Below are 22700 nucleotides of genomic sequence, written 5' to 3' on the forward strand. Positions count from 1 at the left end.
AGAAAAATGTCTATTTGTTTTCACTTCTGCAACGAATGGTTCTGCACATTCTCGTTGTGTTTGAAATAGTGTTTCTGTGCAAGTAGACGACAAAGTTGGACTAAGTGTCCAGCTGTTCCACCCACCTAGAAATGTTGGGCATTTTTTTTTCTCTAGTTAACCTGACCTGGAAGAAAAATATGAGTGACCCTCCACCAGCAAATGCGACAGTAAATAAAGATTTCACGAAGTTCACAAATAGACAATGTGTCAAATTTGTGGTTAATATGTCAAAGCTGAAGGTATTGTGTAGACAAGAACTATGTGACCGTTTGGGTCCTTCACCTTTGATATCGCGCATGCGCAATTAAAACAATAACCATCTAATTTCCTACAGGTGAGGCTGTAAAAAGCATCAAACTTACCAAATATTTGATGAGGTCTGGTAGTTACCACGTGGTACCTGAATCTGCGAATAAGAATGCCCATCGCCTAGCCTAGATTAAGGCGGGTGCACCGGTGGCAAATGAAGGTGTGAGTCGTTAAAACAGGGTTATTCAGCAATACTAAAATGCCATTGAAAGGCCTGCTTCGGGGGCTACCATTTTCTAATGACGTGCCAGTTGATAGGAGAATTTGTCAGCGCACGCTAGTGTCAATTTTGCTCGGCGAAGTTTTGAGCGGCAGTCTACATTAGCGGCGGTGTAGGAAAGAACACGAGTCAGCATCAAAATGGGAAACCTGTCGACCACCGGAACAACACTGGCGGTGTTGTGGGGTCTGTGCTATTGCCTCCCAGGTGCATTTGCACTAACAGGTGAGCAACTAGTTATGTCAACTTGGGGACTACTGTAGTCATAATGCCCAAGAGAGTTTAATAACATCGGTGGTTCGTCGGCCTGGTGTCCAGTTTATCGCGACTTGGGTGGGGTCTTTCGGTTTCTGTAGTAGTTCCCCACCGCCCAGCTAACTTGGCTCCCTTGCAGGAGTTTCGTGGTAGGTGGTATATTTGCCAGACTGTCCCTTCCGGGGTTGGCCTGGAGTTCGTAGGCATGGAAGCAAGTCTTCGAGCTTTAAAGAGGAGGATTAATGTGTAATGTGAGGCTAACGTAAAGTATTTGTTGATCGCATTTGTCGTATCCCTTGGGGAAGAAGGATCCACACTGATCCCAGCTTTGCTAAGTTTTAAAGTTCATCAATGTGTGTGCTCCAAGTCAGGCACAGATCCTGCCAAACACCCAGATATTCTAAGTACGTGTCAAAAGGAGCATGGTGTAGTTGTTACTTATCTAGGCACAGCCTCCTTACATTGCCAAGAAGCACAGTTTTACAGTTACGTGACGGTCATTAAGTTTTAGTACTATAGTCGGCCCAAGAGTGTACATTGGAGACTGAAATGTGAGAGACTTATCGTCAGTGCCGGTCATGGCAACGCTGGCATGGCCGATGGACAACAAACAGACATACAAACAGAAGCAAGCCGGGCGCCATGTTTGGCTTGTCGGGGGGAAGTGTCGATGGTACCCTGTGCATGGGCCTACCTGGCACAGTGGCGTGCGGCATTGTTGAGATACGTTAGCGCAGATCTGGACATACCTGAATTTACGAGTTCTGGAGCTTAGTCTCTCCGGACTGGTACCGATAGGAAGCGTGCCAATTCAGGGTAATTACTAGCATTCTCTTTGCATATGTTGTCTACAAAAGTATTTAGTTGCTCCAACTTGTGCGATGAACTGTACTGCACATTCTCGTTCAAAATGGTATTTCTATGCATCATCCGGTAGGAAACAGCAGTTTGATCCAGTACGTCCAGATGTTCCACCCACTTATAAATGTTGGGAACTTTTTTCTTGTCTTTTTGTCTCGAGTTGACCAGAACTGGAACGAAAATGACGGCTTCGTAGATACCTCCGTGAAATATTAATGAAACTTTGTTTCTGGCAGGCGGTTGGGTGGAGACCGACCCTACATGGGTGACACCGGGCGAATGGGAGGGCGAGGACGGCATCCGGCGGGTTGCCGGCTACGTCCTGGACGCCAACTTCAAGACGACATGGAGACCTGGAGATGAGGAGGCCTCCTGGTGGCTGACGTTTGATCTGCAGGCGCCCATGACGCTCTCCAGGATCCATATATGGTACAAGGGCAGCAGCGTCGACGTCACAGTCCTACGCTCGACTGGGCGAAGTTGGGCCGAAGTGGATCACAATTGGGGTCAACAAAACAGGGTTCTGTCACCTCTAAACGGAATCGATCTAAGTGACAACCCCAACACAAAAGGGGTCTCACTTAACGAAATTGATCTAAATGGACTCCTCAGCCCCAGAGCCCAGCTTTGGCGCCTACATTTCCCGCGTGAGAATCAGGCAGAAATCATCGAAATCAGCGAGATCAGGTTTTTTCAGGGTAAGTGATCACTACTACATGACTGTATAGCGACTTTTTGCTGCAATTGTTGCCACCACGTTGTCAGCAACGATCGTCTCTTGTAAATAGACCTGTACATATTTTGTTATATCCGTGCAGCTTGCTCCCAAGTTGAGAGGACGGTCTGCACAGACGGAGACTGTGACGTGCATGAGGTGATCTGTGACGGCATAGTCGACTGTGACGATGGGAGCGATGAAAACAACTGTGGTAAGGCACGAACAAGGAGGGGGGTTAGCAGGGTTGAACTGAAGCCTGCACATATCCTATCGAAAGGGAAAAACAAAAACAATAGCACAGTCCAGAAGACTTTGTGTAATAAAGATTGTCAGATTATTATGGCTTCATCGTATGTCTTTCAGTTGCACATGCTCATCGACCTGTGTGCATATATTGACACTAACTCTTCCGACTCTCTTTCTTCTTCACTACAGATGAGGAGAGGTGCCTAAATGGAACCACCATCAGCACGACACGAGTGTGTGACGGTACAGACGATTGTGGAGACAACTCGGACGAAGAGAACTGCTGTAAGTATTAGATGTGCATAATTTCCTTTTATTGTTTCAAAGTATAAAATAAGCTGACGCCGTATGACCTGGCACAATGTAGATATGATGTTTCACTTATGTTTTATGCAGGCGAGCGACAGGGCGAGATATCTTGCAACAATGGACAGTGTATAAATTCCCGAAAAGGATGTTACAGTGATCTTGGAATTTTGGACCACATTCCCTGTCACGGCGCAGAAGAGCAACTAACAAAATATTCTACATGTGACGATATAGAAGATTGTAGCGATGGCAGCGACGAGTCTTGTCGTGAGTACATTGGCTGTACATACTCATAAAATTCTACTACTTTTGATGTACAGTTAGGTTTGCCCCTGAGGCATCGCCTTTTCTGATTGGTCCAACGATTTCCCTTCTATTCTCTAGCTCCTTCCGCCTGTGACAATGGGGCCCTGTTCCATTGGGCCACTCGCTGTGACGGCAAAGATGACTGTGGAGACAACAGTGATGAGAAGAACTGCGGTGAGTTCTTCTTACATGTCACTGATTACACCACAACATCATTTACCACAAAGTGAATAGTGGGTACTAACGATGTCAGACGAGAACATTGTCCTATGTTCTTTTCAAGCTATGTCTGGCAGTTCGCTTAGCTGCCCCAGGATTAGCGTACCGTTTATTTGGGAGTTCAAAGTTAGATCTAGAAACACCGCAATTAATCTATTCCAATATTTTGTGCCTACCGGTAAATATGCAACGGTCCGTTTCGTGCATAGCATTAACGATGTAACTTTATATGTACACAGACTGTTACCACCTACGGGACAGAGGGGCAAGTTACAGGGGCCTAGCAAACAGGGACAGATCCTGTCAGTTCTGGACATCTCAGTACCCCCACGCCCATAACCACACTCCCGAGGCCTATCCGTCAGCAGGACTGGAGTGGAACTACTGTAGGAACCCGGACGGGAAGGACAGACCGTGGTGCTACACCAACAACCCGCTCGTCAGGTGGAGGTACTGCGACGATGTCTTCGCCTGTGATGGTAACCTCAAAAAGTTTATTTTGTGGTGACACACGCTCAATGCTATTATGAAGCACGTTTATATTGTAATTTCCATCACAAGAAATTGGAACTACCCAAATAAGTCACACGTAATAACACACGTGACACGATGCAGTTGCAGTCTGTGGCTCTCCTGTCCTTGATGAGGAATGATTGTAGTGCCCTGATATAGATGGCCTCTTAAATACCACATTCAAAAAAGACGGAGGACGCCACAGACTTTCTACAACTTACGATCCACAGCTCACCGAGACACGTGTAATACATGCATAACGTGACGTCACGAAAGCGGTGAATTACTTATTCATTGACAAAGACTGAAGTTGTACAGTCGACTTGGAAACCGTTTTATGTCTCAGTCATGTTGTGAGGCGACCCTCTTTAAGGAGACCACCTGTCTAAGGTGACCACTTTTCTTTGGTCCCCATGGGTGGCCGGCTTGGACAGGTTTGACTGTAATTCCAATTTCTTGCTTCATAAGGAACTTTTAAGATAACGCTCAATGCTGTTAACCTTTCTTTCAGATTGCTCAAAAGATTTAGCACACTCCATCTTAGAGATACATTCGTATCTTCCCTTGAAATTAGCTTTTATGTATGAGTGAAATTTGCCAATAAATTTTGAATTTGCCCCCCTTCCACTTTTAGCCCCACCGACGCGTTGCTTCTATGCAATGGATAAGGGAAGGAGCTACGCAGGACAAATAAACAGGTAACATTAGCTGCAAAGTTTAGAAAATCCTCGACATCAAAACATTGACATGCATGGCCTACAAACGTCTACATATAATATAACTGTTCTTGGCTATAAATTAGCAGTAGATAAACTCTAAACTACAATTGACAGATCCAATCAGTGTATGTCTCTGTACAGTTTAATCCATCTTTGTCTCTTGCTAAGTCTATTAGATATTTTGTACATGAGACTCGAGGTAGAAGTCTACGGGTAGGCAAAAAGGCATCTAGAACGATAGTATTTTACGAATAGGTCAGCAATTTCAGTATTTTACGAATGAACACAGGCCCAAACAAACAATTCTTACTTTGTCGTTGTTTTAGAGAATTTGGAACGTCTTATTCCTGCGGATTTAGGCACATATGCTAACATGGTCATGGCCAATTAATTTGTCACACCGAGGCCTGCCACCCATCTTAGTGCTGGAGACTGTAATGACTGGTTTCCATAGTGACAACGAATGCCGAGCCCATATTGGTAGTTCTTGAATGCATTGGGAATGGTTCTCTCGAGCCTCACGCTGTCGGGGAAGGGTCCTATAAGCTATAAAGGCAAGAGGTTGTATAACAAAGGCTAGTGCCCCACTCTACCTACAGGGCAGGGGGGCGTCTGTGCCAGAGATGGGACTCCCAGTCTCCCCACAACCACCCCCACACACCGCAGGCTCATCCTGATGCGGGGCTGGAGGAAAACTTCTGCCGTAACCCTGACAACAAGGAGCGGCCCTGGTGCTACACCACGGACGGGACGCGGAGGTGGGACTACTGTGACGTGATGGAATGTGCTGGTAAGGAACGCTTTGCCAAATATATTGCTGCGATCTATTCATGTTATGTATATACTAATTCACCTTCACCTTGTCTCATCCTTGTCTGGAGGGTCGGGGACTGTGGTAGCGTGCAGCACAAGCTTCCATAAAGGTAATTAAAGGTACGTAAAAAAACTAATTAAAGGTACATACAAAGCATCGTGAAACGATGTCAAGAAAAAGGCCAAACAGTAACACCTCTTTGGTCGAAGGATCTTAGAGCAAACCTTAGCGCACATGTACAGAAGATATCACAACGTTCGAAGCCAAATGATTAAAGTGCAGGAAAAAGCATTGGCTGTCATTCACTAGTTACTATCTAATTTCCCAGATCCTTTCTCACTGAACGCCATCGACAAGACATGCTCGGAAAGCAATACCTGCCTCTTTAAATCGCATGAAGTTGATGATCGACGATTTTGTCAATGTGACGAAGACTGTAGCTTTTTCGGCGACTGTTGCAAAGGCTTCGAGTTCGGGTAAGTAGATACCTAATTGTTTGACTTAGCTTTCTGGCAGCCCTTCACTACTCGGGACCCAGGCGTAATGGAAAACAGCTAACTCAGAATAACTATGGATATCTTAATCCTATCATGAACGTTCATCTGTGTTGGTAGTTACATGTTTAAAGCTAAAACTTTTGATCCAACAACATAAAGTTATCTTACCTAGAGCTTTCGACCAGTCACTCTGATCTTCCTCATCAGTAGACTGAACCAGTGAGGCTCGTACTGATGAGGAAAACCATGAGGAGTGACTGGTCGAAAGCTCTAACTCTTCGTGTTGGATAAAAGGTTTTAACTGCTTCAGATGGTGACCTTCCTTCTGGAAATCGAATCACAAAAAGATACGTGGTGATTTTCCAAGAAGGCCCACCTTGCATCACTAGAGTCAACTTATCATCAACGAGAATCATTGTGATTCATGAAGACTTTATTACATCCGCCGCAGCTCAACGACGCTCGACCACCACCACCTGAAGTGGAAGTGTGTGCCTAGCTTTTCTACAGTTAGATCGTTATCCTATTGGATGGTTGCTGACTGCCCTGACCAATGGACGGACGACGTCATAAGGGATCAGTGTTTGAAACCAGTCGATCCCTTCAACCCTAGTGACCTGGTCTACTGGATGCCTGTGATAGACACAGATTTTTACCCTAAGACTGTCCACTATAGAAACATATTCTGTGCAGTTTGCAACAATGTGTCTTTCACAGACGTAATCCTTTGGGAGTCTGAAGACAATGTTAAATGTTTTGGACTTCTTAGTTTGTCTTCACACACACCCAGAGGTTCCCTTGAGTACATCAACATCACTAATAGTGGCGATTGCTTTGGGACGAACAGGCTAGCTCTTAACCCAAACCGTGATCCTACGTTGAACCCGAGACGATGTCTCCAGGCTGATATTTCCAGTGACACTTGTGATGTCGCAGCTTGTAGGTCCTATAGTAATCCAGTAACCATAGGATATAGGATTTACAAAAATGTACACTGTGCTCTTTGTGAAGGTCTTTCCCTCACGGCCATCACAAATCTATGGTGTGAAAGTGATTGGCCGGTTGACGAGCGTGGGCTTGCCGAGAAATTCTCACTGACTAATCTGTTCAACTTTAATGCCGATGGAAGTGGTGAAAACAGTCTCAATCCGTGTCCCTCCGATGCCATATACGACCCCTTTGCAAGCACATGCCGGCTTTTCTCGTCCTCACCCAAAAGCCATGGCTCGTCAAACAAAACTGCCTCCTTACTAAACTGCAGCGAGCCCGCATTGACTTTTACATCTGAAGAGTTCCGAGTCCTTCCCAATGGTAGTGTCCACCTGTTGAGTTCTAACGTGTCCTGCCCGGCTGGGCAGGTGGTCATTCTGAACACAACAGCGTCAATCTGCGGAGAGTGCGTACTGCAACATTTCTCCCGGCAAACAACCGGCAGTAGGGACGCTGTCCAGGGTTGGCTAACTCTGGGTCTTGTGTCAGCGTCTGCCGTAGCCGTCACTGGTTTTGTGGTTCACACTTACAGGTCAGGCCAGTGGAAAAAAGTCTCGGAAAAGCTGAAGGTGCAGATGATGACATGCATGGCGGCTGCCGAAGTCCTGTTTGTGGCACGGGGGTTCGTCCCTCTAGGATCTGGCTGTATAGCGTTTGCGGTACTTCTGCACTACCTTCTGCTGACGGCATTTTCCTCCATGAACGCGCTAGCTGTAGATCTCTTTCTTACTTTTCGTGACAGTACAGAGAGGGCCGAACTGTACAAGTACGTCTTGTATGCCTGGCTGGTGCCGGTGCCTGTAGTCCTTGCCACAGTGATTGTGGAATTCGGCAGTTCTGTCAGGGTGGGTTATGGAGAGCAGTGTTGGATCGGTAATCCAACAGCCAGTCTGGTGGCTTTTGGGGTCCCTGTTCTCGGTGCTCTTCTGGTCAATGTAGTCTTGGTCACGTTTGTCTTAGTGGCCATTCGAAAGGCGTTCGAGATAGCCGACGCTGCAAAGTCTCGCTCAGACATCAGCAAGGCCTGGGTGTACGTGCGCATCTCGTTCATGATGGGATTCACCTGGATTCTAGGCTTCATCTACCCTTACGTCAACAGCCCAGCTGTCCAGTACATCTTCATTGTGCTGAATGCTTCTCAGGGCCTGCTGCTGACAGTGTTGATGACATTGACGGGGGAGGTGTTGAAGAAATGGAAGTCTGCGATCATGGCACGCTTTGGTCTGGCTGAAGCTCATCAGGACAATGGACAAACCACCACCACTACAATGGGACGGACCACCAGAGGGAAGAAGGGGGTAACGGCAGGTGCAACCGGCTCTGCTATAGAGATACCCATGACAACTTTTGCCGTTGTCGAGGATAACAGGGCACACGGTCAACTGGGTGAGGCTAACCAGGACAGTACACGCACCGCCAGTGCCAGCAATCCGCAGACCACTGCTGATGAAACCAAGGCAACAGCAGGTGGAACCGACTCTGCTACAGACATGCCCATGACTACTTTTGCTGATGTGAAGGAGAACAGGGATAAAGACGGGCGTTCGGCGAACCCTTAAGATGGAGATGGAAAAGACACTAGTTTCTAATCCCAATCCTTAGATTCAACAACAGCTTCTAAATTCAATCCTTAGCTATAGATTCAACAACAACGGCAGCAACAACAACTTACAGTACTAGTACATATCCCTATTGCAACAGGAACCAATGTTTCCAGTAGGGCGTTACATTAAGAGTAAACAGCACAATCGGGAATGGCAGACTTCACTCCCTTACCCAGACTGCTTTGTCATACTTTCATCCCTGAGAATGTATGCGTTGTGCCAAAAGATAATCGCGGAAACACACACTAAAAGACACACAAACCCACAAACATCCTCATTCCCTTGACGAGCCCATGCTTTTTCCTAGACGAACTCGTGATGCCTTTTGATCTAACAAAAAAAACAACATTGTACTGTGTTTAGTGGTAAATGTGCAGATCTTGGCACATTGGCAATGCCAAATTTTGTCTATGTCCTCATCAGTGTTTAAATACAGTGTCAACGGTTAGCTAAAAGGCCCAGTGCCGTCAATCCCCCGTACCTTTCACAAAGGCACAGCATCAGGAATGTCAAGGGATCAAACCCGGGACATCTTGGATCCGAGCCAAACGCTCTGACCATTACGCCACGCGATGCCACAATACAACACATGACCTGATCTCTTGTTGTTTTCATACCGACTTCTCCCAGGAAAAGTCTGGTATAGGCGATACAATAATTGCACACTGTATACCAGACAATTATAATTGATACCTTACCATAGACCCTTAACCCTCCCTTACCTACAGGCAGCCATCTAGTTTATAACAATATGGTATGAGAATTTTCTGTCAGTACTACAAACAACATTAGCCAAGCGCCCAAAGGAAGAGCAAGTGCCCAGAGTAGCATGATGCTGTAAAATGTTGAGACCTGCAATGTGGTATTTATAGATCTGAATTTTAAGTATGTAAAAGTGTGCAAGCATATGAACATAATAGTTCCCCAAACAATACACAAAGTTTTGTTATGAGAATTTTCTGGCAGAACTACATGTACCAAGAACATCAGCCAAGCGACTAAAGCAAGAGCAAATGCACAGAGCAGTACAGTAAAATATTCTAGACAATTCTCTACATCTAGTATTAAACATTAAATATTACTGGATACCAGCAGTGTGATCAAATGAGATTGTTTGGAGAAATGAGTAACTTAACCAACTTTTTAAGAAAAATTGGAAACTTTGTATAAACCAAGTTGCCTATCTAAGGCGTAAATCACATGTTTTTGTCTCTTTAGTGGAATATTGTGATTACAGTGTTTTAGAATGTTGAGACCTGCAATGTGGTATTTATGGATCTGAATTTTAAGTCTGTAAATGTGTATACTAAGCATGTGAATGAATATAGCTCTAGAAGCAATACACAAGGATTTGTTATGAGAGTTTCATGGCGTAACTACTAATAATATTAGCCAAGTGACTAAAGGAAGAGCACATGCATAGAGTAGGACAGCAAAGTATTCTAGTATCAAGCTGAATATCACTAAATACAAGCATTGTGATCTAAGGAGAGTGTTTTGAGAAACGAGTGAATTGAAAAACTTAAAAAACATCAGTAACTTTGTATAAACTAACTTGACTATCTATAGTAAGTGATTTGTATAAGCTAAGGCATAGATCACGTTTTTGTGTTTATTTGGTGGAACATTTGTGACTCTAAGATGCTTTAAAATGTTGATACCAGTACCAGTGCAATGTGGTATTGATGGATCTAAAAATGTATGGAAAAATGTGTATACCATGGAGTTAAAATCATGTCTATACTAAGCATATGAATACAAACAATACACTATGTACAAAATATACATTGTTCTCCAAGCAATTCACAAAGTTTCTGTTATGAGAATTTCCCGCTACCAACAGCATCAGCCATGCGAAAAAAAAAACAGCAACATAGAGTAGCACTACATAGAGTAGTAAAGTATGGCACTTAATGATGTGCATGAATTATTGAATACAATCCTACCCCAGACAATATTATTCAAGCTTGTAAAGAAATACCTCGATGCTATGCTTTAGTACAATATTTTGTAATTTTACATGTACTGATCAATGATGTCAATAATTCCAACACCCAGTGACAACACCATCAATTAAAGAATCAATGCATGTAAAAATGTTTGTGCTGCACCAGTTTTATGTGTTTATTTATTTGTTTATTGGTTGGCGATATTTCCTTCTGGTCAACTCTCTGACTGAGACAACAAAGAAGAGGGAGTCAATTTTAAAAGTGGGTTGAAGATCTGGACAGGAAGTAACTAAGTCTTGTTATTGTTGTCTCCTACTACATGTAGATGAAGCACAGAAAGACAATTTCAAACACAAGAAGAATGTGTAGTTACTGTACAATCTTTTACTAAGTTGGAGCAACTACATTCTTTGACATTCGTCGACATGACACCAAGAGAATGCCACTAATCAAGGATACCTTTGTTTTTTTTTCTTGTCTTTGTGTGACATCCCCCGAACGACTTTTCAGTACCAAGGACAGGTTGTAGCTTGAAGAATCTTCTAATAACAGACCGACAAAAGACGTGGTGGAAAAAGTGACTCTACTTTATTTTTGACATTGCTGACAGCACGTATTGATGTACATTACATACACATTGCTGTGATTCTAACCAACTAACATTCCCAGATACAAACCTGAAAAGGGGGAAGGGGGAGTTACATTGTATACTGTAATAATACAGTTTCAGCTATTGGATGTCTATGCCTGTGATCACTTACTATGGCCTTTTCGAAATGGTTAAGTTTTTCACTACATCCACAGCTTGTTTTCTCACAGTTTTGAAATGCCAAACGGAGTAAAAAAAAGACACCATAATATCAGGCTTATGATTTGAGACTATAGACTAGGTACAAAGGCTTTCAGGTTCAGACTCCTGTTCAGTCACTACAAAATCACCAAGAATCAGACACTGCAGCTGTTAAGCCTGATACCCAGGCTAAATTTCCATGCCAATTGCAGGTAAGTTCTAACATGGACAACTTTTCCACTGTCAAGGCACAGACATGACTTTTCAGAACAGAAACCAAAAGAAAATTGTTTTATTCAAAGAAATTTTTCTTCTACATGGATGCAATAAGCTGCTTCACAGGAGACATGCGAGGTCAAAGGTGAAGGCCCCTAACTTTGTAAACAGTTCTTGTTTATACCATGTTTGATACAATTTGACATATTACCCATAATGTATCCCACTGTGTGTATACAATTTAAACTGCATGTTAACCAACTTATTGCAGTGTTTGTTGTGGGTCTCTAATAATGCACAATAATTGTAGTCCTCATCATAGACAATGGCACCATGTGTAGTATAGAATTCACACTTTAACTCAATAATTCAGCCTTTTCCATACAAACATACACTTTGGTACTATATATTCTATACTATATGCCATCACCTTTTACCCAGTACAATAGGTATTCAAAACTTACATGCATTATACCAATATAACTTCACATGTATGATACAAAACAAATTCAACTGTCACAGCATTATCTGGAAGATTTGAAGTAAAATACTGCTTTACAAAATAATTATTGCATTATCTGCAACCTATGCCAATAGTCGTGAAGTTGAATCTGTAATGCTCATGAATTTTGAGAAACTATGTAGAAATCTTTTTAAGGCCACACCAATTTAATTTGTTGGTTCTCGGATTTTGTCAGAAAAAACATGAAGCGACAGGGCGAAAAAAAAATAAAAATAAAAACAGGTTTACGCATCCTATTATAGTCGCAAATGCTATGATAGGAGCCATGAAGTCAACACAAAAGGTTGTGTTAATATTTAAACTAGAAAGGCCAATATTTGCTTTGGAGCAAATACAGCGATGGGTTCACCACATTTTACGACATGGCAGGGAAAGAATGAGAAACACAAGGGAAAACAATGATTTACATTGATATAACTATAATATGAAGTAACATACAACTAAAACAACAGTTGGATAGCTATTCCCTACTTTACTGGTTAGGATTTTTAATTGCATAATGCAAACTGTTGATTTTCAAAATAAAAAAAAAAACGTTCATGCCCCGCATTCCAATGCTGGAGCAGAAAAGCTTGAAATACCTACCAAAACACTTGAATAAAGACATACTGTCAGTATGGAAATGCTCTGTGCAGGTGTTAATCAAGTTAAATCCCAACAGCCAATCAGCAAGAAATGCTCTGTGCAGGTGGAAATGCTCTGTGCAGGTGTTGATCAAGTTAAATCCCAACAGCCAATCAGCAAGAAGTATAGAGGAAAGCTGCATGCCTATTGGTTGATGCCCTGCATTCCATTGTGATGACTCATACCCAAACGTGGTAAACATGGCACACTAACACAGTAATACATTTGCTATAACACAGCCAAAAAACTCAAATAAAACCATTCTAAAAGCCTGTATCACAAAAATTTAAAAAACGCCTAGGGGTATTTGCCCACTGTACCTCCATACCAAATTTCAGGACCTTAGGCTCTAAAATGAAGAAGCTGAATCCATTTAAAAAATGGCAGGAGAAGAAGAAGGAGGAGAAGAAACATCAGAAAAAGCAATATGGGTTCACCACCACTTCGTGGTGTGGTGAACCCATAACAATGAATTTTGATAGATGGAAACACTGCAACAACTAGGAAGAAAAAGGACTTTTCTCAAAATATGAGCATTTTTGAGTTGATTCAGAACCAGAATCTTATTTTTTTTTTTTTCAAATCAGAAAAAAATGAAGAGGCGAATCCGAGAACCAACAAATTAAATTGGTGTGGCCTAAGGATATTTAATTTGTGTACCTTTCTTTTACATGGGAAAGATAATCCCATTGATACTTTGACTTCATTGTATATCTGTTTAAACCCACATGAAAAGGAAATAAATACAACAGAATTCCACAGCCATTTTTAATGTAATAATAAATTCATTTTCAGTCTTGAAACCCACAAAGAGAAAATAAAGTAAAATGAATTATGAAAACAAGGAGTTTCTCCGACAAGTACTTTTTTAGCTCACACAAAACAATTACATTTAGCATAATATGATTATCATGCAATGTCTGTGTTGACATGGGGGTTGTCCATTAACTTAGTTAACACAAACCCCCCCTTGATATATAATGAGCCATCTCTCACCAAGCTTTTATTCACCCTTTTCCCATTCCCAAGATGCATAGCACCAGGCAGGCAAAAATTCCTAGGTTGTATAGCGCCAGGGGTTGGAATTATGTGTGTTTTTACATTCGTTGTTGGTAGAGTCTAAAACAATGAAGGTTGCTCCCTTAATATTAATATACAACATCTGTTCAATTATTTCCAGCAAAAGTTGTTCTTTTTTATTGAGACGGTAAAACTTTACCACTGTAGTCAAAGTAATGTTATAAACCACATGTTCCATGTTTACTAGAAAAAAAAGAGAAAAACAAGCCATATAATTTTAACAGTATGTCATGTATCAACCCCCTGGTGCTATGCATCCTGGGAATTTTAAACCCCCTGGTGCTATGCATCCTGGGGATGGGAAAACAGTGGATTGAGCTTATTTATTATATTAGCAGTTACATTGCTAATGACAGTATGATAAATAATACATATTGCAACTGTAAGCATACAATACGTGATCTAGACAGAGCCCTCTTTTAAAAAAAATGTTGCTCTATTACTAGTATTTTGTATTTCCTACAAATGACAGTTAGGCCTTTCCATCATCTCTTGGCATAGCGCTCTATGTAACTGGTCACCTTCTCTTGAAAAGATTCCTGGATAAAAAAAGGAAAAAAAAAACAAGTCTTAGTGTTTGTTCATTGCTGTCAACATATACATGTATATCAAACAAACAATTTTAAGGGCTAGAACTTTCATATAATTTATATATATCTCTAACATGGGTTTATTGATAGAAAATAGCATTGAAGCCAGCTAGTAAGACTGAATTGTGTGATTTTAGAACAAACAATACAAAACTACAACAACAAACAACTTGAATATACAGTTAACAAACAAAACAAAACATCTTCTTTGACAGTTTATGTCATACCTTGGCTGTGATAGTGTTCGATACTGGTGTTCCGGCCCATGTGATAACTAGCGGTATCACACAGGGTTCTATTTGGTTATCACACGGGCTTCCAAATGTTCCATAGACTAAATCGAACGCGCTTCGCCTGCGCTGCATGAACCGCTTTCAAAAATTTGACTAAATTTTGTTTTGCTTGAAATTGTCCATTATCTCAAGTTGACTGTGTTGAACAAACTACACAAAACATTGTAGATCATATATATTAAACATTAGACAAAAAAATCACAAGGCACATTTCAAAACAGTTTGGAGAATAACACTAACACTTTACTGCACACAATAGCCATATCTACCAATGATTCATATCCAAAAACTGTACATCACAAACACATTTCACCTAGAGATATAAACTAATATTATGTAATAAGGATGATATCTAGCCCAACTTTTCTGCTAAACTCTCTCCCTCCTGCCTAACCCTATAAACGATACAAATTTGGTGCCAATTGTGTACTTCAGCAGGAAGAAGGTTAAATTTAAAACACATAAAGTGAAGGACTTACCTTATCCCTAAGCCAGTGCTCTGCAGCTTCTAGATTGAGAGGGTCATCGAAGTCACAAAGTTCCTGAGAAAAAAAATACAGTTAGAACCTTTAGATTCTAAGCTCATTTACTAAGACAGTCAAACTAAAAATTTAACATTGAGTCTAACACTAATAGAGAGGAGGATTTGGTCATTTTGGTGGATATGTTATAAAGAACAAGACTAATACTTACATAAAATAGTGCATTTAAACCCCACACAACGTCCTGTAAAAGAGACAACAAATGATTCAAAACTTGTTTCATAAACAACATTAAAATACATCCCTCCATATAGAAGCAAATACATTATTGTACAAGAGCAAAATTTCAAGGCACTTACTAAAATCTCTGTACACATTAAACATAAAACATTACACTGGCTTACCTGTAACCATCTTCCTGCTATCTAACTCTGTAACCAATACAAATTTTATCCAAAAGTCTTATCTTAGCAAATAGAAGGTTAAGGATATTTCATTATATGGTAAACAAGGCATAACATAATAATTACCTTGAGGGTCCGTGTTGGAGACCACCCAGTTGCATCTAATGATGTTTCCCTAAGCAAACTGGAAAAAGAAATGAAAGATTTTTAACTTCTGGGATGAGTACAATCCTCGGCTTCCGGATTCCCTGAGACCTTTGACCTAATGTCATTCTGCCTGTCAATCTTCTCCCACCCATGTCTTGTCAACCTACTCTGTCCAGAAAAACATAGACACAAACCCACAGCTCAGCTACACAAAACAAATACTTCCAGGAAGTAAAGAACTTTAACATTTTCAGCTACTTCTAAATAATGTACAACTTTTTGGCCTCACCCCTAAGGCGTTGCCAAAAAAACAAGAATGAATACAACCTTACCTAAGACAAATGTCGCCATTCTCAGCTATGTTTGGGTGCCATATCCTGGTGTTACACTGCACTCTTGGGGGCTGTGGACAAAAATAAAACATAGAACATCATGCTAGGCAGTGTTACACAATCTCTCATATACCTAGCTACATACCTCTACCTCAGCATTCCCAGAACTACCAATCGGAGCTCATCACTATCAAAATCGGTCCAATAGGAGCTCAGGGTTTTTTATCACTATGAAAATCAGTCCAATAAGAGCTCAGGGTCTTTAACAACATGGGAACCAGCCTCCAATACTAGTAACATTGCAAAATGAATTCTAGCCCTAATGCTTGTCACTCAGTAGAAAACTACTATTAATATACAATATAAACAGCTCACCAGGATATTGTAATCTTCTGGAACATCTACGTCAAAGTCAAAAGTCCCTCCCTGCCAAAAACCTTCATCTGAAACAAATCCAGAGCATTTTAACTTTGATTCATGCCACTTTTTAGATTAATGGATTGACTTGAAATTAAGGATTTGTAGATGGGAAACCACCCTAACACATTAACAGCAACTTTCCTACCTGGAGCAATAGTAATGTTGAACTGATGTAGTTTGTTGGGGTCATCAAAGTTCACTTTACAGGTTGCTGTGGAGGTTGAAAATAGTAGATTTTTAAATTTTGTAACATTGTACATCATAAAATTAAGAAGTATTTGGAAACACTGAAACAGAGAATGTATGCAAACCAGAAATATGAAATATGTCAGTATTGTTCTCAGACTTACGTGGTAGGTTGGACTCCATTTCTTGAACCTCTGTAATTATACATAAGATATCATAACATTTTGTTAGGGCTTAAAATACCAGCGGCATGTAAGATGTCCATGTATTAGGTTTATACTGTAATATACATATATGCGGATTTTTAATTGTTGCATTGACTGTTGCATTGACTGTTATAGTACATGTATAAAAAAAATAATTAATAATGGCAATAGTTTCTGGACAGTTTTTAGTCTGATCCATACATCCTCAATTCTTAGTGGTACAGGTAAAATTTGTCTGGTACGGGTAATTTTCAATGTTACAGATACATGTATGCAGAAAAAAGGATTTCAAGGACTGGCAGCTCAAACAATCTACAGTTCCTAAGTACTCTATAATAAGTCCATACCCTTGATGAGTAGTTTATCCCGAATGGAGGCCCTCTTGTCAGGCCCTTGAGCGATCTCCACAGGTTTTCCCTCTTTCGCCTGCTTCAACTTCTTGGACAGCGTAATCATATTCAACTCCTGTATAGACATGAACAACATCATGGCTTGTGATTTCCAGTGATTTGATTGATTGAGTGGTACTTTTATGTTCACTGTTTCCACAGTCACTTCTGTGCTGTCAAATTAATACTGTTACAAAAGATATTCACATTAAGTTCCGTGAACATTTTTCCTCAGATGGTGCAATTTTGTTACCGTAAAGTCAAACTGAATTACAGTCTCCGACAGAAAGTGTGGTTTTTAATCTCCAAGCAGATGTTAGGTTAAAGTTTGAGTGTCAATTCGTTAACAATTTGTTTTCATACAACATTAAAGTTGATTAAAGTTAACTTAAATGTGCTTAAATGTACTTTGATTTAGCATGAAAATAGTAAACTCACACATATTTTGTAAACGTGCACTAACTTAGAGCACGTATAGAATCTGAGCCTAATGTTATGTGATATATGATAGCAACATGATTATAAATTTCGTCAACAAAATATTGTCATATCCTCTGGACTTTCCACATATTACATAACGCTGGTTTGTATCACAATGAAGCCCTGAAAAAATTCAGCATATTTCGGTAAATGGCATGTTTTAACCATTTTATAAATATAGCCGTGCCCCCCACCCCCATCCCCAAACTAAAAAGTGCAGGATAACATATTTTGTAACGTTGTATTTCTAAAACAGAAAGGCCTACTGGACGAATACTTACTTATTTCTTCGCGCTGCTGAGAAAAAAATCTTGGTAGGTATATGGAAGTCGAAGAGAAGACGATATTTCTCTTATTTTTCCATATTTTTCCAGAAAACTTGATTTCACGTCCAAACGAATGTAGGGTGAGGTCAGAGGTTGATCCTGAGGGAAAGTCACGTGGTATAAATTTTGTCAAGCGATTTTGGCTTAAAAATTAGTTTTCACTGATATTATGACGCTATAAAATGTTCATATATCTACAGAGGTTTATGTAATGTCATAATTTCGATAGTTTTGACTCAATTTTGGTGAAAATTGAGGATGAAAATACAGGTCTCGCGTTTTCTCGCGTGAATTTTAGGAATCCGAGATGGCGGAGTTTCAGTGGCCGTGGCAGTACAACTTTCCTCCGTTTTTCACGTAAGTCGCGATTTCTGTAAACTTTTACACAAAACTGTGAATATTACAGCTATAAGGGATATATATGAATTGTATTTTGTTAGTTTTAGTAGCTGTCTTTTCTAGTTAAATGAGAAACGATGGCCGAAATCTCCAACTAACTGGGGAGGGGGGCGGTAGCAAACTTGTTCCGTGTGAAAAATATGTTGGGTGTGTCATTTTACATGGTTTTATGCAGGCGAGCACAAAATTCTTAGAATCATTGGACAATGGCTTAAAACAATTTGTCAGGTGACGTTTCCATATCTTCTTGTCAAATCAAATAAGGTCAATGACATTTATGATGACACACTGTGCGAGGTGCATGCCATTATGTAGCAAATTGGAGGGGCCAGGCACCATACATGAATGTGTTTGAGGAAGAATAAACAGAGCAGACGTTTACTGAGATAGACAATAGTGTAAGTAAACATTACGCATTTGCTAAATCATGTTGTTGTTACTATTGTTGTCCTTGTTTAACATCTAATAATGTCTCACTAAACAAAAATGCTACCTTTCCACTTGCTTTCTCTTTTAGCATACAGCCCAACAAGGACACCCAGGCTAAGCAGCTAGAGGCCTGGTGCTTGCTGGTGCTGTCCTACTGCAGACACAGGAGACAGTACAGCCTGGATGTCACAGATGCACAGGACAGTCCTCTCTTCCACAACCAAAAGATAGGCAGTATCCTTCATGTGGTCTAGATCTGGCAGTGGACTCGTACAAGCTAGTTCACAGTTTCAAGTGAGCACATGTGGTGTGATGCATTGTGGATGATATGTCAAAGTTGAAGGCACTGGAAATACATAGAAAATGACAGATGACCCAAAATGCATCACACTGCACATGCACACATCAAAGTGTGAACTAGCTTATGCAGTTGAGCAACTGTTTTGCAAATGTACATGTTTTTCATCACCTGGATGCCTTACCTTCATTGACGTAGCATATACAGTGTGTTTGTATATTAGTTATATAGTTATAAGGAAATGTATAATTATATACTTTGGTGGTGTACTATCTTAACGATCTACCAGGAAAGTTGCCATTAGAAGCAGTCTACACTGTGCTTGAAGAACTCAGGAAAAAAGGTAAGCTTTAACAGAAACACAAAATACTCTTGGTAAGAAATTCCACAATGGTATTATACATACTATACATGTCAGTGTATATGTATAGTATTGCCTTTCATTTAGATGCAACTTATGCAATTTCTTTGGTTATTTTTTCTTGTGTTGTTGCCTAGGTAATATAGAATGGACCGACCCAAAGAAAAGAAACAGGTGTCTGATCATGTGGAGAACACCAGAGGAATGGGGCAAGATCATCTACCAATGGGTGAGTAGGATGTGTTGACCAATCACAGTGCAGTGTTTATATGTACATGTAAATATAGTGCTTGTATTATGAGAGAGATAACCACACTTTTAAGGCTGAATAGCTTTCAAAGTTCATTAACCAAATTCTGTGCTTAAGCATTATTTAGTTATCGTTGTTGTTGACATGTACATTGTTTTTCTGTTATTTCCTACCAAACATTAGGTTACATCAAATGGCATGAACAACACTGTATGTACCACATATGAACTGGTGAATGGGGACGACACTTCAAATCAAGGTAATTTTGAACTTCTGTCTATAGATTTAGCCTGGCCAACTGTCATCTTTAGTGGTAAATTGTAGTCTTTGTGTGAGGTTTTACACATCTTAATCTGAAAACAAGTTTTCCTTTTCAAGTACTCAATTGTTATCTTTGAGATGCAATCTATTTAATGTGAAAAGAATGGTGACACTCCACTAGTGTTTTACTTGTTCAGGTACAGGTACAGGTATACCAGACAGGGTTCGAAATACTGTGTGTATATGCACCTTACTGCAGGTGCAGGTAAAATAGGGGCTATTTCTGATGTGTACCGGCACATGTGTTTTAAATACACAGCCCTTTTTGTACATTGTACATGAATGCAATGATCATGACCAAAAGGAATGTTGATCTCTTTCAGAATTCCATGGAATGGAATCCTGGCTGCTGACGAGGGCTCTAGAAACGTTACAACTAGAGAGAAAGGCAGAACTTATGGGCAGTGAGGGGGTCAAATTCTTCTAAAACCCCTCAATCCTTCCGATAGTTTAGATGCAGTGTTCTAGCCAGGGTTTGTCTTTCCGCCACTTGATGCTTAATTATGTCAGACAAAAATATTGCCCAATCTGTCATCTTTGACAAGGATTTTGCAAATTGAATTACCTGATGTAAATGTTGTCACATTTCATGTGCATATTTTATAAATGTGACATGCCAAGCCAACAGAAATAAAATTTAACCTGAATTTTTTTTGCATAGCTTTTCCAATATTTTATATATGTGGAGGGATAAGAGTCATAAGACACATTGCTATCAATTGTCTCTAGCTGCTACATGTTTATGTATGTTGTAAGTCTTTATGTCCAAGAATTGTGTTATATGTATGCTGATATACTACATGTATACTAAGCAAAGCAGTAGGCTGCATGTTTAAAACTACAGCTGCATAGAAACTGAGGAAATAGTTGTAAGTTAGTGCAATGTACATAATTATTCCAACTTACAGAATATGTTTTAACCTGTATAACCTGTATATGCTGTGTCATGTTTTCTCTCTGTGTCCATCTTCTTTCACTATTCATGTGCCTCATATGTGGGAAATAAATACACTGTGTCCCAAATTTTAAAAGAACTGAGCTATCTATTTTTGATACTATAGAATTAAAAGACCAAATTTACACTTCATTTACTTTCGCTGTATCATGAAAAAGGAAGGTGCTTGAAACTATTCTATTGTACAGTAGAAATACAGAACACTATTTTGTGGTATGATTTCATGTTTCTTCAATACTGTCGCTCAACAATATATAATAGTGACTAATATACAACAGCACCCCCCTTGATTAGAAACGTACAGTAACATAATGGAAACCACTTAAAAATTTCCTGGTATTGGAAAACTAGCTATCTCCCTGAAATTTCTACCTAGATGACTAAGACTTGAAAGAATTCCATTATTTTCAATTTTCTAAATGCTTGCAAAACTTTACCAAGATGACTAAGACTTGAAGGAATTCCATTATGTTCAATTTTGAAAATACTTGCAATTTAGACATTTCTATTTCGAGTAGTACTAGTAGTTAACGTTGGATGACAGGCAGAACGTGATTGGCTAGCCAGTTGATTGAATTGCATGGAATCTTTTCCATTGGTCAAGTTGAATCATCGATTTCCTGTCCGTTTCTTCCTGCATGTAGGACAGTTTCTGTGAGTCATGACTGTGTTCATGTATTTGTATCTGTGTTGGTCAACCGGTAAAGTCACCTCATAGATAGTTGTAAGCTTTTGGTGTTTTGCAGACAAGTTGGGATCACAGGTTATGAATTTATAAACTATGGCAGCTACCGTTGACTATCTATGCCATGGACGATTTATGAATAGTGTTTACTGTAACTGACCTAGAGTAGAGGTCTGATTTAGATTGATAGTGAAAGACTTTCGTTACCGTTTGGTCATCTCCAATTACTTGGGTCAGTGATGCCTTGTGTCTCAGTTTCAAGAAGGAACAATGGTGGACATATGTCGTGTCTACAATACATAAACACTGTCTGAAACTCTTAAGGCCTAAAAAGGATTTTAAAAAATCGTGGCTTGTCTTAACAAGGTACCTAAAATATTGATGAGCTTGTAAAAGATGTAAAAGTACAGCATAATTGATAATTACCACAATATAATGACCCATCACGATTATATCTACTATAATTAAACATTATGTTTTTGAACTTGAAAAAAATGTAAGGTTTTGGTCGCAGCGTTTTGTGGCTGCCGAAAATGTCATTCAGGTATTCATTCCATACCATCAAGAAAGTACAAAATAATAATTAAATCTAAGATTAATCTTGGAATAACATCGCAAATCACATAAAAATGGTTTTAGCTAGTGTAAGAAAGAAGCCAATTTTCCATTATTGCTACAGCTTTTCACAACTTTAGACCTCAGTGACTTGAGAGAAATCCCATCGTTTCTTACGTTTTCAAGCATCACGACCGTTCTGAGAACATGACAGGACAATAAGGGTTACAACACACCATTGGTCGTGTGAAATTAACTTTACGCTACAAATAAAACTGATTTTTGAAGGACCAGTGCCCAAAAAGCCCCTCTATTTCACTCGGCAAATTACAACTTTAGCGAAACCACCCCTGGATCCGCTGACATTTTCAGAACAATACTAGGGACT

At 40.1% G+C, this 22700-nt stretch overlaps 3 protein-coding genes across 3 annotated transcripts; 2 read left to right on the plus strand and 1 right to left on the minus strand.

The window, feature by feature from the left end:
• The first annotated feature begins 711 nt into the window (after window positions 1-711).
• On the plus strand, window positions 712-8577 carry LOC109478904. Its single transcript, XM_019780715.1, has 10 exons — window positions 712-796; window positions 1924-2385; window positions 2506-2616; window positions 2841-2936; window positions 3345-3440; window positions 3725-3964; window positions 4633-4696; window positions 5317-5507; window positions 5860-6007; window positions 7248-8577. Exons 1-10 carry the CDS (start codon window positions 712-714, stop codon window positions 8575-8577), a joined length of 2823 nt encoding a protein of 940 aa, XP_019636274.1.
• Window positions 8578-13368: 4791 nt separating this feature from the next.
• Window positions 13369-18139, minus strand: LOC109478996 (NEDD8-conjugating enzyme UBE2F-like). Its single transcript, XM_019780838.1, has 10 exons — window positions 18015-18139; window positions 17212-17329; window positions 16823-16852; window positions 16618-16683; window positions 16428-16495; window positions 16053-16123; window positions 15700-15757; window positions 15381-15413; window positions 15167-15229; window positions 13369-14343 (listed from the first exon to the last, which is right to left on the minus strand). Exons 2-10 carry the CDS (start codon window positions 17318-17320, stop codon window positions 14290-14292), a joined length of 552 nt encoding a protein of 183 aa, XP_019636397.1. The 5' UTR covers window positions 17321-17329; window positions 18015-18139; the 3' UTR covers window positions 13369-14289.
• A 162-nt stretch (window positions 18140-18301) lies between these two features.
• Window positions 18302-21148, plus strand: LOC109478998 (vacuolar protein-sorting-associated protein 25-like). The gene is made up of 6 exons (XM_019780840.1): window positions 18302-18416; window positions 18976-19121; window positions 19475-19528; window positions 19684-19775; window positions 19980-20055; window positions 20441-21148. Exons 1-6 carry the CDS (start codon window positions 18367-18369, stop codon window positions 20542-20544), a joined length of 522 nt encoding a protein of 173 aa, XP_019636399.1. The 5' UTR covers window positions 18302-18366; the 3' UTR covers window positions 20545-21148.
• The last annotated feature ends 1552 nt before the right edge of the window (window positions 21149-22700 follow it).

Source organism: Branchiostoma belcheri, unplaced genomic scaffold (genome assembly GCF_001625305.1).
Source record: "Branchiostoma belcheri isolate BF01 breed outbred unplaced genomic scaffold, Haploidv18h27 scaffold46, whole genome shotgun sequence".
Classification (NCBI taxonomy): Eukaryota; Metazoa; Chordata; class Leptocardii; order Amphioxiformes; family Branchiostomatidae; genus Branchiostoma; species Branchiostoma belcheri.

Coding starts and splice junctions, on each gene's coding strand:
- LOC109478904 (XM_019780715.1), top strand. CDS start 712: ATGGGAAACCTGTCGACCACCGGAACAACACTGGCGGTGTTGTGGGGT. Junction 4,697..5,316: donor TACGCAGGACAAATAAACAG/GTAACATTAGCT, acceptor CTCTACCTACAG/GGCAGGGGGGCGTCTGTGCC. Junction 6,008..7,247: donor TGCAAAGGCTTCGAGTTCGG/GTAAGTAGATAC, acceptor CTCACCCAAAAG/CCATGGCTCGTCAAACAAAA.
- LOC109478998 (XM_019780840.1), top strand. CDS start 18,367: ATGGCGGAGTTTCAGTGGCCGTGGCAGTACAACTTTCCTCCGTTTTTC. Junction 18,417..18,975: donor AACTTTCCTCCGTTTTTCAC/GTAAGTCGCGAT, acceptor TTTCTCTTTTAG/CATACAGCCCAACAAGGACA. Junction 20,056..20,440: donor GGACGACACTTCAAATCAAG/GTAATTTTGAAC, acceptor GATCTCTTTCAG/AATTCCATGGAATGGAATCC.
- LOC109478996 (XM_019780838.1), bottom strand. CDS start 17,320: ATGATTACGCTGTCCAAGAAGTTGAAGCAGGCGAAAGAGGGAAAACCT. Junction 16,684..16,822: donor AATGGAGTCCAACCTACCAC/GTAAGTCTGAGA, acceptor CAACCTCCACAG/CAACCTGTAAAGTGAACTTT. Junction 15,414..15,699: donor CTCCAACACGGACCCTCAAG/GTAATTATTATG, acceptor TCTCTTTTACAG/GACGTTGTGTGGGGTTTAAA.